At 39.0% G+C, this 17,471-nt stretch overlaps 1 protein-coding gene across 8 annotated transcripts in view; it reads left to right on the forward strand.

Moving 5' to 3' along the window:
• NRIP1 (nuclear receptor interacting protein 1) overlaps positions 1-14,083 on the forward strand; it is a 69,513-nt gene extending 55,430 nt beyond the window's left edge. For all 8 annotated transcript variants that reach the window (XM_042867434.1, XM_042867435.1, XM_042867431.1 and 5 more), the window contains one exon: positions 5,130-14,083. In XM_042867434.1, coding sequence (XP_042723368.1) covers positions 5,504-8,968 — 3,465 coding nt within the window. In that variant the 5' untranslated portion in view covers positions 5,130-5,503 and the 3' untranslated portion in view covers positions 8,969-14,083. The remainder of the gene's footprint in view (positions 1-5,129) is intronic.
• Positions 14,084-17,471: the final 3,388 nt, after the last annotated feature.

Here is a 17,471-nt window from a genome sequence, read left to right on the forward strand (position 1 = left end):
GCATGGTGAGGAGTGTCCTGGTTCTGGCTGCTGGGGCTCCACTTCTGCAGTGCCTTGGAGTCCCTGGAAAAGTCTGGCAACAACCTTTCAAACTGCAATGTGATCCCCAGTGTGCCCTCTCCCGATTCAGCTTTTTAAAAGCAGCAGGGTATCTTTTCCATGTTTAAAATCTCTTGGAGTAAGTAGGCCCCATCAACAAGTAAACAGTATGCCAAGCTGTTGGGAAGGAGTCGGTGTTTCCTTTCTCGTAGTGATATCCTGGGATCATAGGGAAAGTGTTTGGTTTTCATGAATTTATTACTAAAAAAAAAAAAGGCATGTTGATTCATAAATTCTCTAGTGTGCAACTGTGGAATATTCACCTGTTGCTGAATTTTGCTCTGTAATCTAATTATTTTTGCACTTTTCTTTTTTCTTCTTTTTTTTTTTTTTAAATAAAAGGGAAAGGAAATCTTCAGAATGCCTTTACAGACTAAATAAAATCTGTGAAGAGGTCTCAGCTGCTCCATTCATCTCAGTAGAGTTCAGAAGTAAAGCAGGGATTTAGCAAAACACTTAATACTGGCTTCTCTTAAAGTACATGCTTAATTGCCTTTGAAGTACCTCCACGTTTGTGCTGCTGTATGCATTCGGTGCCTTTTTCACTGCTTGTAACCTTAGCAAAAAGTCAACAGAAGTGCTTGTACCACCACTCTGAATACATCCTTCCTGTCTGCTGAAGTCCAAGGAACGGAGCTCAGAACAAAATAAATAATTGTGGGACAGCTATTTTTCCTTTCTACACTTGTATTCAGTCTACTGAAAAATTCTGCTGCAATTTCCATTCTTCACTCATGTAGGAATCTTTGTGTAGAACTTAATTTCATTCTGCTCTGCAGCATCTCACTACAGACAGCTTGTAAGAACACAGAATCGTTTGAAATCCTGTTTTAGGTGCTCGCTCAGTGCTGTTACTGAAGCTGTTAAGCAACTTAAAGTCTTTAATATATTTATCCCCTGTTGTATTTTTGATGTTTGCATCTATTATTTTACACCATCTTTGAAAATACGATATAGTAAAGTAAAACCAGAAGTCATTCGGCCTGCCTGAAGCACAGCAAGTAACCAAGACCCCAGGATCACAAGCTGCTACTGTATTCCCTAGATTCCTCAAATGAACAGTGATGAAAATGATCGTCTGAAACACCACTTGACATGGTGGGCTGTAGCTGCTTTGGGAATATGAGAATAGGTAGGCTGTGAGCTGTGGTGGGAGATTTAGAAAGGAGAAGTACTAGCCAGAGATACCAGTTAAACATGTTTATAGGTGATAATGTAAATCATTACCTGTTTTTAATTTATTAAATGGTAACAACTCAGTGTCTATTGGTTAATTGCAGAATGGCTGTTTTAGCATTTCCAGGTAAGTTTTGCAGCGGAGGCATTCATTAATTGAAAAAACTTAAGAGTTGCTTTTGTTTTCTCAAAGTGACATCCCACAGTCATAGGGAAGAGTTTGATCTCCATTAATTTATTGTTAAGAAAAGGCGTGTTGATTCACAGATTCTCTGGAAGAATTCATGTGTTGCTCAGTTGTGCTCTATCATCAGATTACGTTTTCTCTTTTGTCTTTAAAAAAAATTCGGAAGGGCAACCTTCAAAATTCTTGACAGCCTGAATCAAATCTGTGAAGAGGTCTCAGCTGCTGCATTCATCTCAAGAGACTTCTGATATAGAGCAGCGATTTAGCAATATACTATACGTAAACTATGTGTGTGTATATACATGTGTGTGTGTGTGTGCATGTCAGCAAAAAGCTATTGGTTCAGATGTTGTTGTTTTAACCTAGAAGGGTTTGTTCTCCTATTTATCTTTTGTGGCAGTAATACTTCATGTTAACTAAAGGATCTCAGAGTATTTTGTTATCTTGCCACTGAAATCTTTGCAACTACCAAGTATATCCGTAGTTTGCAAACAAAGAAGAACTCTTGATAACTGCAAAAGTAAAATTAATATTCTGGACATCCATGATTTCTACAGTTCAGTGCGTGTTGTAATATTCTCTTATCTTCCTCACTCTGCCTACAGATTCTCCCTGGGCACTTTTTAAAAGGCTGTAGGACTGATTTCCCATGGTATGCTCCACTTTCGGAGTGTCTCCCCAGGTTACAGCATTTGTGTTGTGAGTCGTGCTGCTGCTTTAGTTCTGTCTAGGTAAACATGACTTAATGAGCTGTGATCGGTGTGTGGTTGTGTTGGTTCTGAAAATAGCCTCTGCAAAACAAGCCTTTTATTTGTAGAATACGAGAATTTGTGAAGAAAGAGTTGAAACAACAAAAAGTGGTTCATGCACAGTCATTGCCTGGTCAAGAAAGCATATCAAATTTAATTTATCATTTCTTTCACTATAGTGAAATATAATTCTAGAGATTCAGAGACATTAGATACATAAGATCCCCCTTCTCTTCCTTCTTTTTTTAACATTTTATTTTTATTTCCTCATTTCAGATGATTTCTGGAATCATATTTATTGCACACTTTCAGAGAAATTCTTTGGTTTAGTCAATATGTTTTGAAAGGGTTACTGAATGATTATGTTACTGAGTGATTTTGTCCAGCTAAACATTAATTCCCAAAGCTGGTTCTGATTCCGTATGACCACACATCAGACCAGAGAGTGGAAGATAAGCATACCAGATTCAAAACTTGCAAGAAATGCGTAGTTGTGAGACTGTTTTCAAATAGGTTAATTTACTACCAGGCTTTTTGTCACAAATAAAGTATGGGTTTAGAGAATTTTTTTTTTTAAATGTGATTTCTATTCTTGACAGGTGACTTCATATTTGCATGTTGCACATCAGGTCCGGCAGGATTTTTTAATGCTGTGATAGCCACTGTGATACTAAATCAGTGCAGCTTCTTTAGAAGGGTCTGTGATGTCCTTTTCCTCATGTTATATGCCTTTCAGATTTCATTCTCTTCAATGAAAGCTCCCTTGCATTGGTAGACTTCAGTAAAATTATGAATATTTCTTTGCCCTTGAGGAATTTCAAACATGCAAGCAAACAAACAAACCAAAAAAAGAAGATAAAAGTGGCAAGCCGCTGTTTAGAGTACCTGCACATAAACTGTACTGGCTACAAGTGTCACCTCTTGCAATAATCTTTTTGAGCACCTAAGGAATTCACATAAATGCATTGTAATTTTAAAGATTAATTTTATAGTGATGTCTTCCCAAATACCAGCTTAACACAGAGTGCACTGGCTTGGGGCTTCAGCTTTAAGGTATGCTTTAAGGTAGCTGCAGTGTATGATAGTGAAAAAATGCAGTTTTATTTTCTTAAGCACAAAGGAGGGTATCAAGTGCTACTTGCTCCTGTATAAAAACATGCTGTGAGCTTAATTGCCTTTTGAAATGTGAAAATGTATCTGCAGATAAACTGTTTGGTTTTGAAAGCTGGAGAACTTTATTTTCTGGATAAAGTATATTTCCAAATATTTAAGAAAATAAACTTAGCTGTATAGACACGGCACTTTCTGGATGGTTGACATATTCATGAGAAGCATTGTGTATGAGCTATGTATTTTTTTTTTTAAAGGACTTGCTGTTTATTTTATTTGAACCTTTGCAAAAGTCAATGCACAGACACAGAGAATGTTGAAGAAACAGTGAGATCATAGGCAATTTGTGAGAGAAATACTGATTCCCAAGAATGAGCTACCAACTTTCAGTTCATTGTTGAGATACATGGGTATACTCATTTACACTACAGTGTGTTGCTGTTGTTTTAGTTCTGTGGGTTTTTGTTTTTTGTTTTTGTTTACTTGTTTGTTTTGAATAGTTTGTGGAACTTCTTTAAATGACTTGAAGTCTACTAAGAATGTATTTGTACAGGAACGTCTATAAGGTATTAGCATTATGGCTGTGTGGCTGTTGTTCTAATTCCATACTTTTCTCAGATCTGATATTTTTCTAACTTCTAGTTGCCTGTAGCTTTTGAATTAAAAAAAAAAAAAAAGCCTCTGTGAAATCAATCATAAAGCATTCATTCACATTAAGGATGCATGGCTTTCACCTTTGTATATCCTTCTGAAAACTTGTATTTACAAGTTTAAATATGCTTTTAGTCTGTGAAAGAAAATTGCAGAGCTAGGTATGTTGAAAGGCACTTAGCTGTGTTCATGTTGAATATTAATGCTATGTGGAACTGAAAGAGAAAAGAAGGAGGCATATGTGGTATAATGATCTCAGTACTGAACTGTGTTAACTGTGTGAACTGTTCATGCTACCGTTGACCAGTGTAAAACTAAGAGATACATCTAAGCGTAAGAACCATTGTGTTTTTTAAATCTACATTTTATAGCATGCTGCCTCATCCAGGTAAGTATTGAGTAGAGATGTTCTACATGAATGACTTTGAAAACAAAAAGACTTCAAAGAAGGCCTGCTTTTTCACCAGTTTACAATGAATACATGGAAAGAGCGTAAAAGTAAATATCTTTCAAAGAAGATTTACCAGGAACATGTTAATAATCACCTTTTTCTCCACTCTTATTGCTTGAGTCTTCTAATTACTTAATGGTAGTTAGGAGTTGGAAGATCAGAAATGTGCTCATATGTGCTGCAGCTTATTCTGGTATTTGAAAAGAAATTCAACATGAACCTGAACACTGACTCTTAGGTATATATATTTTTCCCATTATATTTCTTTCACTGTGGTATTGTTCATGCCTTGTGTATTCGCATGCTAACATAAAAATATTGATGAAACTGTGAGGTAGAATCCAGTGTAAACTTTTCTGAGCAGCATTTTGATTTTTCTTTCATGGTTGCTAGTTCTTATTTTGAGCTGTAGAACAGAGGAATTTAATGATCAGTTCTTGTAGCTACACTTAGAATAGTTCACTTTAGCTTAGATTTTACCTAATGCTTTCTGTCTCAGAATCATTTTTAGAGTTCTTCAAATTAGGTGCCACAGACTCATTGCATTACTCAATTATTTCTTCTGGAGTGTGATTATTGCTTATACATCTTGAATCTCTTTAGAACAGTATGTGGAAAAAAAATCTCAGTTTATTTAGATCTTACCCTAATTCTTTTTCTTGACCACTGTTTTTTTTTTTTTTTGTTTTGTTTTTTTTCCACTTAGGTATTCTATTGCTTGATGGAGATGGAAAAAGATGGAAATCAAACTAGCTTCCTGGAGAAAGCTGAAGAAAGCAAATACATGATGGAACTTTCCTACCTTAGAAGTGTGTTTTGAGCGTTCTTCCTAGACATCCTTCGTAAATATCGTAAATATTCTATATATCAACACAGGGACATGATTGAAAATCTGGTTTATCAAACAAGATACACTGGAAGAAACCTGCCTGGAATGTGACTGTGTTGTTTCTGAAAGTTTGTGAGAAAACGCTGTAGACATCTATCTATTATTTATTAACTCTGCATCTCAATTCAGCTGCAGCAAACTACTCTTTGAAGTGAATAGAAACAGAGCCCTTTTGGATACTTTTATTGAACATGACTCATGGAGAAGAGCTTGGCTCTGAGATGCACCAGGATTCTGTTGTTCTAACTTACCTAGAGGGATTACTAATGCATCAAGCAGCAGGAGGCTCAGGTACTACAGTTGACAAAAAGTCTACTGGGCATAGTGGAGAGGATCAAAACTTCAAGATTTCTGGAAATATATTTCCCAGCTGTCAAAGTAATGGTCCAGTTCTTAACACAAGTACATATCAGGGATCTGGCATGTTGCACCTCAAAAAAGCAAGGCTGTTGCAGTCTTCTGAAGATTGGAATGCAGCAAAGAGAAGGCGGTTGTCTGATTCCGTTGTGGATTTAGATGGAAAAAAGGAAGCTTTGTTAGCTGGCATGGTTGAAAATGTGCCTAAAGGCAAACAGGATAGCACATTACTTGCCTCTTTGCTTCAGTCATTCAGCTCTAGGCTTCAGAGTGTTGCTCTGTCACAGCAGATTAGACAGAGCCTTAAGGAGCAAGGCTATTCCCTTAGCCATGATTCTTTACAGGTGGAGAAGGATTTACGGTGCTATGGTGTTGCATCCAGTCACCTGAAGACTCTACTGAAGAAGAGCAAAGCAAAGGATCAGAAGTTGGACAACAGCCTGCCTGATATAACAAAGAACCTGCCCAAAGAGAGGTTTATAGAATCTCCTCATGCAGTGCAGAGTGGACCTAAAGTAATAAATGAACCACTGTCATGTGCTGCAAGATTACAAGCTGTGGCAAGCATGGTAGAGAAGCGATCTAGTCCTGCTGCTTCACCGAAGCCCAGCGTAGCATGCAGCCAACTAGCTTTACTCCTTTCAAGTGAAGCTCACTTGCAGCAGTACTCCAGGGAACATGCTTTAAAAGCACAAAATGCAAATCAAATAGCAAGTGAGAGACTTGCAGCTATGGCCAGATTACAAGAAAGTGCTCAAAAAGATATTGGCCAGTTCAGTTTAGCAAAAGGAATGACAAGCCATCTCAATGGTCAAGCCGGATCATCAACCAAAATGGTATCTAGCAAAAGCAATATGGCAACATTTCAGAGTTCAGTGGGAGTCACACATTCACCACCCAAAAATGTGGGATTCAAAAATAACTTGGAAAGGAATAATGTAAAAACATCTCCCAGCAACAGTTTGCTCTTACATCTCCTGAAAAGCCAGAATACCACCAAACAGTTAAAAGGGCACGAACAGAGTGAGAGAGCCAGCATTTTTGAAGAGAGCAGCACACCAACAACTATTGATGAGTATTCAGACAACAATCCTAGTTTTACAGATGACAGCAGTGATGACGATAGCTCCCATTCTAACTGTCTTCCTATAGACTTATCTTTTAAACAGAGGACAGACAAACCAGACGCAGGTCCACCTGCATCACTGGACAACCTGACTCAGTCCTTGCTTCATAGCTGGGATCCGAAAGTTTCGTGTCCGGAGAACAAGGAAGACAAAGACACTCCGAAGGCTTCTAAGCTGAACCCCCATCAGAAAGTAACGCTACTTCAGCTGTTACTTGGGCATAAGAGCGAAGAAAAAGTAGACAAAAGTAATGAGCCTCAGGGACCACACAGTGCTGCTGATGTGGCAAAATTCACTGTACAGACTGGTAAAAGGACTCCTGTTACTGACAGTCCCAATGCAAATCGAATGACTCCACTAAACACTCCGCCTTTGCTTGCTTCTACAAAAGCAGACTCTCCTATAAATCTCTCTCACCAATCGTTAGCCATCAAACGTAGCTCACCACCGTATGCCTGCAGCATCCAGCCAGACAGGCTGGTGAATCCTGCATCTAAACATTTGATAGATCTTTCAAAAAGCAAAGAAATTCAAGGAGCTAAGCTGAGCAGAAATGACAGTCCACAAAACTCTTCGGCTTTCAGTGCCAGCAAACTGTTGCAGAATCTTGCTCAGTGTGGTATGCAGACTTCCATGTCAAGTGAAGAACAAAGATCTGGCAAACATCTGCTAGTGGGGAACACAGATAAACCTGTAGGCTTGATTGATAGATTGAACAGCCCTCTGCTTACAAACAAATTAAGTACACACGAAGAAAATAACAAAATATTAAGTTGTCAGCCTGTACCCACTGAACAAGGACTTCCAGGCTCGGAAATAGAAAATCTCCTTGAAAGGCGTACTGTCCTTCAGCTGCTTCTGGGAACTCCCAATAAAGGTAAAAATGAAAAGAAAGAGAGGGTGCTTTTAAGAGATGAAAGTTCTCAGGAACAGAGAGATAAGGCTTTGAATGAGCAAATATTGACAGTGAAAATAAAAACTGAACCATCTGAAGAATCAAATGTCCCTTATAATTCAAATGCACAACAAATAAGAGAGTGCAGGGGTAACAAATTTCAAGGATTTGTTCATTCGCAACAGAGAAACACAGCTGCTTCTCCAGCATCTGAGGAGATGAAGTCTGAGCCTCTTTCACCTCAAGATTTTTCTTTTTCCAAAAATGGCTTGCTAAGTAGATTGCTGACACAGAATCAAGATAGTTACCCTGCAGATGAGCTGGACAGAAGTCACCAAAACAGTGACCTGACACACCTGGAATCAAAGAATCTTTGCACAGTACCGAAGAAAAGGAAACTTCACGCTGAGCCTTTGGAAAGTCCGTTAAAAAAGATGAAAACTAATGTGTCTCATGCTGCAAACAATCATGTTTCTCCTACAGAGGCACTGTATGGGCCTTTGCTAAACCAGCAAGAACTGAAATTCGGCAGAAGTGATTCAGAATTTAAATATGCTGTAAGTCATGGTTCAAATAATGAAAGTGATAATAGGAGTTGGTCTAGAGATAGTAAAGGCTTTAATGTGTTGAAACAGCTGCTTCTCTCAGAAAACTGTGAGAGAGACCTGTCACAACATAGGAATAACTTACTAACTGAGGGCAAGAAAAAAGGAAACAAAAGCAATGCAACAATTAATAAACCCGAATTCAGCATTTCTTCAGTAAATGCGTTAATGGGAAGTCCTGTGCAACAGAGCAATTGTGTAGATCACAGAACATTTCAGTATCCGGTAAAAAGTCCTGCCAGTTCCCCCTTCCCTGAACATTTGGGGAGACTTGAACCTGACCAGTTCAGTGTGTGTCCCATGCCCAGTGAGAAAGGTCCCATTAGATGGGTGATCACAGGTATGGACAAGAATGATTATGAAAAAGACTCTCCGAGACTGACCAAAACCAATCCGATCTTGTACTACATGTTACAGAAAGGCGGCAACTCTATTAGCCAAGAAGCACATGACAAAGAAATTTGGAACGAACCATCATTTACTGATAGTTCGACTCGTGTTACAATCAAAGAGGAGATGGCATCTGATGGAGAGCTTAAAACTCCTTTTAGTAACTTGAGAAGCTCTTACAGCAACCACATGGGAAGTAAGACCTCTCATCAACATGGTGTGAATGGAGAAGTGCATGGACTTCTGGAAAAAGTGCTAACAATCAAAAAAGAGCCAGAATAAACTAGAGCCTCATCAAGGAGTTTACAATCTGTGGTTTTGAGTCTTTGTTTAAAAAAAAAAAAAAAAAAAGAAAGGAGAAAAAAAAAAGAACATTAAAAAAAAAGAGTATGAACTTGACTACTGTACAAATTGAGCATGATTTTAGAAAAGCATGGTCTAACTGAAACACGTTTTCATTTGATAAACTTTTTATTTTTATGGTGATGTTATTTAAAATACATGTAGATAAAATTTGCTTTACTATAGATTGTCACGAGGAAATTAGAAAGGTTGTAATTTGTACAAGACATTTCTGTATGCATCAAATTCAGTTATGAGTACTCTTTGATCAGAGTCTTACTTGGATTTGCAAGTCTTTGGTATAACATAAAGTGTAAGAGTACAGCCTAGGTGGTGGTAATGCTGCGTTTCCTCCCTTTCCTGTAAAATAATCCTTATTTTTTTGGAAGCCTGAGCATAGAGACAGTGTACTTTTCTTGGAATGTTTAATATGCTTTGTGAAATTTTATGAATAACTTTAAAAGAAATGGAGCAGTCCGTCCAAGGTATTAATTCATCGCGTTGGAAAAACCCATGTCAGTGTTAATAATTGAATTGCACTGAAATGTAATTTTTAGTGCTTCCAAAGTTTGTATTGTTATTTTTAAATCTTGTTTATGGTCCTGACAGAATAGTGGTGTAAAATCTGTTTTTCTTCCTCGCCCTGCTTTTGACAAAGGCCTTCCTCAGAATCCTTAGCCATTGTTATGAGTTACTAGCTACAATTAAGGGTTTGTTCTAGGTTTTTGTGTAAAAAGCAAATTTTCGTATATCGTGCAAGTATCAGATCAGTCTTCTGTCGGTACATTCCTGTCACTTCCCTCCTTGAAAAGGGAAAGTCAAGATGCCTCTTGGAGTACTGTGTTTCATCAAGCATAGCACATAGATTTGGTGAGGAAAATGGTGGATAGTTTGTGAGCCAGATAGTCAGATTGTTGCTTCCTGCACAAGAGAATGCCAGCTGTGCTCAAGCAGCACATCAGACTTCCACTCGAGTACAGAATAGAATTTTTCATTAAAAACGTGTTGGCCTCTTCCTATGACTAGGGGAGAGAATCCATATTCTGCCAATATTTATTACTCTCTGAACTGCTGATGCATGGTTCAATGCACTGCCTTTTCTCTGCAGAAAATCTGGTTTCAGAATAATTTTTCAGGTTGCACTGAGGATAAAATTGTGGTTTTGTCATGTTTTGTAATGGATAGTGGGATATGTCTCAGAAATCCTCCTCTGCCCTTTTCCTCAATCCCCACGTGTGCTGTGATTTGTAACATCTGGCAATACCAGTCTGAGATGGGAGTAACTGAAAATTGTGGTCAAAGCTGAGACACCTTAGAAGAATTGCTGACTGGGGAAGTGCCAAGCAGCACTATTAACGCTATCAGTGTTAACTCCATTTGGAGCCCTTACTACTCATGGGAGAGGAAGAGGACAAAATCTGGCTCCTCTAAATTATGCACATTAATAGTTTGGCTGAACTTTTTACTCCCCTGAAAAAAATGTTCTCTGTAGCTTTCAATATCATTTCTAATTCCCTGTGTTATCAGAAAACAGCTTAGCAGTTGGTTTGCACAGATAATGAAAGCCACACTTGTGTTTTAATATTGACCATTTTCACCAAGGAGAGCTGATGACATGACAAAACTGCTGTTTCTTCTTTTCAGCTCATGTTTGCAGAGATGAGTGATAGGACGTTTTGCTCTTTTCCTTTCTGCTTTTGTTGCAGAGACCCTTTCCCAAGCCTTCTGGCTTACTTAGGCAGAGAGAGCAAGCAGTTGTCCCCTTCTCCTCTGCCCACTGCCTGGGGTCCCTTCTTTGTATTGCAGTCTCTGCTAAAAGGGACTTCTGTCTGCCAGCTGGAAAATGCACCACAATTCTGTGAGGCCTCCTGTGGGTACCTTCTCTTAGGGAACACAAATGTTTGGCAGTATCCAGTATAAAACATTCCCCCTGGTTTATATGAGAAGTAACAGAGCAACTTAAAGATATATTTTTATGTTATTTGGGTGAAGCGTAATATATTAATGGGCTGTAGAAAGAAGATTTATATTTTAAAACCTTCACGCAAATCTAATATCATTCTAAATGTCATTGTCTGAAGTATAATATAGAAATAAATTTTGTCTTTAATATTTGCATTTATAAGTGGCCCGATGACTATTCAAATGTCTCCTAGAGTAATCATTAACGAGATAAAAGTATATTTTGCATTGACAGTAGAAATGAATTCTTTTTGTATGAGTCAACCCAACAGAAATATTTTGAAAAAGATGGTGTTTGTTCCAGCCGTTAAATGTCTCTTAAAGTCTTAATTGATTATTTTTCTTGAAACAACATGTAAATAGCTAGGAAATATATACAATAGAGAATAATAGATGATCCCCAGAGTAAATACAGGGCTATAATTTACTTGAAGGGCTCCTCAGAAAAATGCGGCTTCAGTGGACGTGAATGGATGAATGTGTTCTGTAAAACGAAGTTCTGATGAAAAGTAGAAGAAAAAGCCTAACTAACCATAATGAAAAGTAACGTTGGAGTCTAGGAGCGTGCTTACCTATGTATTTATTCTATGGTAGTCTATTGTTGTAATATATACTTTTGGACATTTAGTTTTTAAAGTTTTATAAAACATTTAAGTTAAAATGTTAAGTTTGACCAGTTAATGATTTAGCTTTCTTTTAAATGGAGTTAATGGAAGGGTACTGCAATTCTCACAGATGTCAGTAAATTATAAAACACAGGAATTTAATTTCAGGTCACGAAGTTCGTAAAAGAATCTTGCCTGTTGTGGACATTACAATCTGAAAGCAGTGTACAGCATAAAGATGAGGCCCTTGAGAGGAAAGGGCCTGCTAACTTAATGCTGCTCTCCATTTAGCTGCTAAGAGGGCAACAGTCTTTTATGTTCAATTCTCCAGTGCCACTGATGTTACTGCTCCCTAGGGAAGAGAGTTCTTTTTCAAAATCTGCCCCATCCACACTTACAGCCTTTCAACCTGAGGACTGAAGACTTTTCCATCATTTTTTATCTTACAGCATGGGATGGGTGAGTTAAAAGGCGTCCTCATTGTCGTGCTTGGGGAGTTTTCCCTCTCAGTTGTTCCACCAAAAAAGGGAGATATGGGAGTTGGCTTTGCTGCACCAGCAGAACGATCAGTCAGGTTTGACCATTTTTCCAGGCAACTCAAAAGATCCTTGATTTCCCCCAGTCCCTGTGGGATGAGTGAGAAACCAAGGACATCCGCTGCGTAATGCTCGGTGACCTCAGCAACACCAATCTCCTTGGTTCAGTAGATATTTACTGCTAGGATACGCGTTTCAGCTGTCCCCAAAATGCTCCCTCAGCCTGGGAGAGTGGAGCCTTCAAAGATAGGTGTGTGCTAGCTCAGGAGGGTGATATTTCAGCTAGGTCTTCAGACTGTGGGTTTGAAGAGGATCAGGACTGTGTCAGAGACAGGCAGCAGCAGCTGTGTAGGTGCAGGACTGTTAGGTGCAGCCACGTAAGCTCACCATCGGGTAAGGGAGGAGATGACACTGCATCTGGAAATGGATGAGACTGCTGGGGTAAAGCTGCCTCCACCTCATGGAGCAGTGACGAAGCGAGTTAGGAATGTGCACGCTACTTAAAGTTGTAGCTGCATCCCCTTGGGACTTGTACCAGAGTCAACTTTAACATTCTGTAACTCAGAACAGCTGCAGCGGCAGCAGCTGGGTTGCCAAGTGCCCCGTGCCTTGCTCGAGGTTGGACCTACAGGCCGCTTCATCCGCTGTGTTAGTGTAGCACTCAGGCTGGGCAGATTTGGGGTTTGACTTGTGATTGCCATGCAGTTATGCCTTTTGTTTCCAGAGGGAAGTGCAAGGGACCGAGAGAACCAGATTTCCAACATCTCCGCTGCCAAACGTGAGGAAATGACAGGAAGGTGACACACGATCACAGAATCAGAGCTGTGTTGCTAGAGGGCTTCTGCACTGATACCACTTAACCTGTCAGCGCAGTTTGAGAAGTTCATAACCATTGTAAGATCAAAAGGGAATTCAGCCATAACTTTCACTTTTCTTAGCCATTTGCTCTTAGTAATGTTTTTAAATTTTTAATTTACGAATCTTTTTAAAGGAAAGAAATGAGTGGTTTAAATTTACCCTGTTAAATGTTGGTGAAAGTATTACAGCTCTCATTGACGTCAGTGACATGATATTACCAGTTTGTTCTCTGCCACATCTTACAGAGGAGTAAGCTGGTAAGTATATATTATATATATTTATATATAATGTAAATAGATTGACTTGTTACACCTATAATATGTTGAAATTGGTTTTTAAAAGGTGATGTAAATAGTGGTTTCCTTAATGAAAAATACATATTTTGTATTGTTCTAATGCAAAGGAAAAAGAAAAAAACAAAACCTTTTAATCTTTTTTGTTATGTATATTCCATGTATAAGTGTAAATATGATCACATAGGTTTAAAAACTTTTGCATGTATGTATACAGTTGCAAGTCTGGAAGAATGTATAGAAAAATACTTTTATTTAAAGTTGTGATTACCTGCTGCATGAAAAGTGCATGGGGGACCCTGTGCATCTGTGCGTTGGCAAAAATGTCTTAACAAGTCAGGTCAGTTCAAAACACAACAGTATTCCACTTCTGGACATGACTTCTGCTGTGGTATTTTAGCTTTGTGAAAGAATGTGCTTCAAATCAAAAGGGTCTGGGGAAAAAAAAAAAATAAACGCAAACCTACTTTTAAAACATGAAGTACTCATACAACTGTAATCAGTCATGTAAGTTCAGGATTCCATTCTGAGTAACTGAGGTATTGTACCGGGACTATTCCGTTGCTGTAAAACAAAGGAATATTGATTTTCATTGTCATACATAAGAATTTGGGATTTTACCACAACCAATTTTATTGTGATGTGTTTTCAGTAATTTATCTAACTGGTCTCATTTTTTTATTAGAAATTAATTTCCTCATGTGATGTCACAAAACTGTACATACTGCAGTGTGAAGTTTTTTTAAATCTTTCAGTGTTTACTTCCTGCAGAAGATTTGAATAAATGAGAAAAATGCATTGTCTTGATGGTTTTAAAATCTGCTTTATTTCATGGGTCACGTTGTTATCAGAGTGCTTCTGGGCTCTTTGCATCAGTGCTATTAATGCGTTTATGACAACAAACATATCTCAAGATGCTTAGGGGGGCACACTTCTCAGCAAGGCCACTGACTGGAAATACATCCGTGGAGTTGGAAATTAAGCTGTTAAATCAGATTAGGAGCTTCACTTTACAAAGCGCTCTATTATGTTTTATCCAGATGCCGTTCTCTTTATTAACCTGAAATCAGCAAACATAAACTGGGAACCTTTAAATGGGAATTTTCAGGTGAAAATTTGTTTAAGCAAATGTTGAAACTTCTTCAGATTGCCTGGGCAGGGCAGAAAAGGTGTGCTGTCCAATTAAAATCTGCTTTGGCCCACATCACAGAAAGGACTTTTTATTTGTGTTAATCTTCAGTTCTTAAGCGAACATAGAAAAATGAACATAACTTGTATGTGAAGACTGTACAAAGATTCAACAGTGTACTTGTGTCATATAGTGCTGCTTTTGAGTTGGGTTATGACACTAGCACATTTGGTAGGTTGCAACATTGATGTAAGTGGTGTTTCTCCAGAGAATTTTTATTTGAGGATACGTAGGCACACTGTCCAGAGTTGTATAGTTGCAAGCAAGCAGTTGGGTCATAACTATCTTAGAGAACAATAACAGTGATTTTCACAGATCATCCTTTGCTTTCTCATCTCTTCAGACAGAGACAAATATGCATTGGATTCTTTGGGAGCTTTCTGGCAATCTGGTAATCCGTAAATTTAATCTAAAAATTCTAACTCCATAGAATTCAGGTAAGTTTCCATGAGGTATGTGGCTGAGCATTTTGATCCATTGGCATCAGAGGTGGAATAGGATTCAGATACGGGCTGTCTTTAGGATCTGTTTGGATGTGTCGTCTTAAAGTATGCGGGAAGTGGCCACAGCACCAGGCCTGCTGGAGTTCAAGAAGTGTTTAGACAATGCTCTTAGACATAGGGTTGATTTTGGAAGTGGTCCTGCATGCAGCCAGTTTAACTTGATGATCTTTGTGGGTCCCTTCTAACTCAGGATATACATGAACCTACATATAATGCCACCAGGAATATTCAGCTGTGCTTTGGAGTGAAAAGATCCTTACACTTAGCTTCTGCTTAGCCTCTCTGTGAGTAGCCTTGCACCTATTTCAGAGATGAATGGCTAAGCCAAAATGCAGCCACATCAAAATGCAGTATTCCTAAGGAGCCAATCTAGTCTTCTAATAGCAGTACAGCTGGGAAGTAAGTTTTGAAATACATGTGTCCTCACTGGCTTACTTCATTTAGTTTTGATTCTACCAATCAAATAAAAACAACATGTCTATTTCTTATGAAGATGTCCTGGGGCAGTTTCCTTGGGGCGCCTGAATATCAACTTTTTTTTTTCTTTTTTTTTTTTTTTTCTTTTTTTTCCATTACTCTGGATGAGTTCAGGCTCTTGTAATTTCAATATGTTTATTCAGGATGTACTGTTAACACCACATAAACCTTGTTTTATGTCTACCAGAACAAACAGGCCTGTGGAGCTGAACGTATGGTATGCTAAACAGCCTTTGGAGTGATGAGAATGGTGAATGGGTGTAAATATTCTAAGAGGAATCTCACTCAAGTGAACATTCACAACATTTGCTTAGTGATTCATAGTAAACTGCTCAAAAATGCCTCATACCATCAGTGAACTCTTTGCAGGCAGCCCCATGATTGTGCAGAATCTTCTTGATCTCTGAATGCACAAAGGGTGCATGTGATGTTGACAATTTATCACAAAACAGCCTCTGGATAAAGAAATGAAAGTTTTTACTTCAGAGATTTAAAAATGAGGGGAAAAAAGTAGCAACCTGCTTGCACAGGACTTAGCAGTCCTATCAAATGCTCCTCAGTGAAACTCACATTGTGGGCACTAAGGATGGGTGCTGGAGTTCAATAAGTCCAGGTGCTGGGTCCTGTGCTTTGCACATAACAACCCCAGGCAACACTACAGGCTTGGGGTAGAGTGACTGGAAGACTGTGCAGAAGAAAAGGACCTGCGTTGGTTGCTGCTCAGCTAAGCATGAGCCAGCAGTGTGCCCAGGTGGCCAAGAAGGCCTATGGCATCCTGGGTTGTATAGTACTGCCAGCAGAAGCAGGGAAGTGATCATACCTCTGTGCTCAGCACTGGTGAGGCTGCACCTCGAGTACTGTGTTCAGTTATGGTCTCCTCACTACAAGAAAGCCATTTGAGACCAGGGAGCATGTCCAGAGAAGGGCAGTGAAACTGGTGAGGGGTCTGGAGCACAGGCCTTATGAGGAGCACCTGAGGGAACTGGGATTGAGAGAGGCTGGCTGAGAGATTCTGGAAAAGAAGGGGCTCAGGGGAGACATTATTGCTATCTACAGGTACTGAAAGGAGGTTGTGGTGAGGTGGGGGATCAGCTTCTTCTCCCACTAAACTAGAAGGAATAGTCTCAAGTTGTGCCAGGGAAGGTTCAGGTTGGATATTAGGAAAAATGTCTTCTCTAAAAGAGTGGCCAGGACCTGGAATGGGCTGAACAAGGTGATGGTTACGTTATTGTCCCTGGAAGTGTTCAAGAAACACTTGTCGAGTGGTACTAAAGAACATGGTTTAGTGGGTGAAATACTGGTGGTAGGTGGATGGTTGAACTGGACAATCTGGGAGGTCTTTTCCAAGCTTGGTGATTCTATGACTCAGACAGTAGATCATATGCAGGCCTCTGTGTTGTGGAAGCCTGTATCAGCAGAAAAACCTTGTGTGGTGGTAATGCAAATAGACATTTACAAATAAAAGTGAAGCAAATGGTTCTTGATTGACCTTAAACATTATCAAGAAACATGGGATTTTTGAAACTGAAGAATATTATGAAAATATTTTTCTGTATAGTGCTGCTCAGCATGTTAGAGACGTGTAACACACCTGTGGGAATGTCTGTAGGGACTTAATATGTGCCTTGAGCAATGGCTAAGACATGCAGGTGATAATCGTCAATAGGGTTTTATTTTCTTTTGATTAGCAGAGTATCTGAGAGGGAGCATGGCACAGACTCAGGGCATAAAAATCCTTTCTGCTGGTAGATATCAATGCAGCTAGTGAAGGAGCATACGCTGATCTGAGCTCACACAGCTTGCTTTTGCTTTTTAAGGGCTGCTTCTCTTAATGAATAAAGAGATTTTTCATTTTTTCCAGATTACTTTTCTGATTAACCTACTCAGAATGTAACTGAATACAAAACAAGCATTATTGGTTTGCTGCTGTACCCTTTAGATAAGTGTGATGCCTGCCACTTTTACCACAAACTCAGCATGTGCTTTTGGCGCATCTCTTCCTTTGGAGACATGGAGAAAT

This window comes from Lagopus leucura, unplaced genomic scaffold (assembly GCF_019238085.1).
Source record: "Lagopus leucura isolate 7727_CA_CO unplaced genomic scaffold, USGS_WTPT01 Super-Scaffold_100001, whole genome shotgun sequence".
Classification (NCBI taxonomy): Eukaryota; Metazoa; Chordata; class Aves; order Galliformes; family Phasianidae; genus Lagopus; species Lagopus leucura.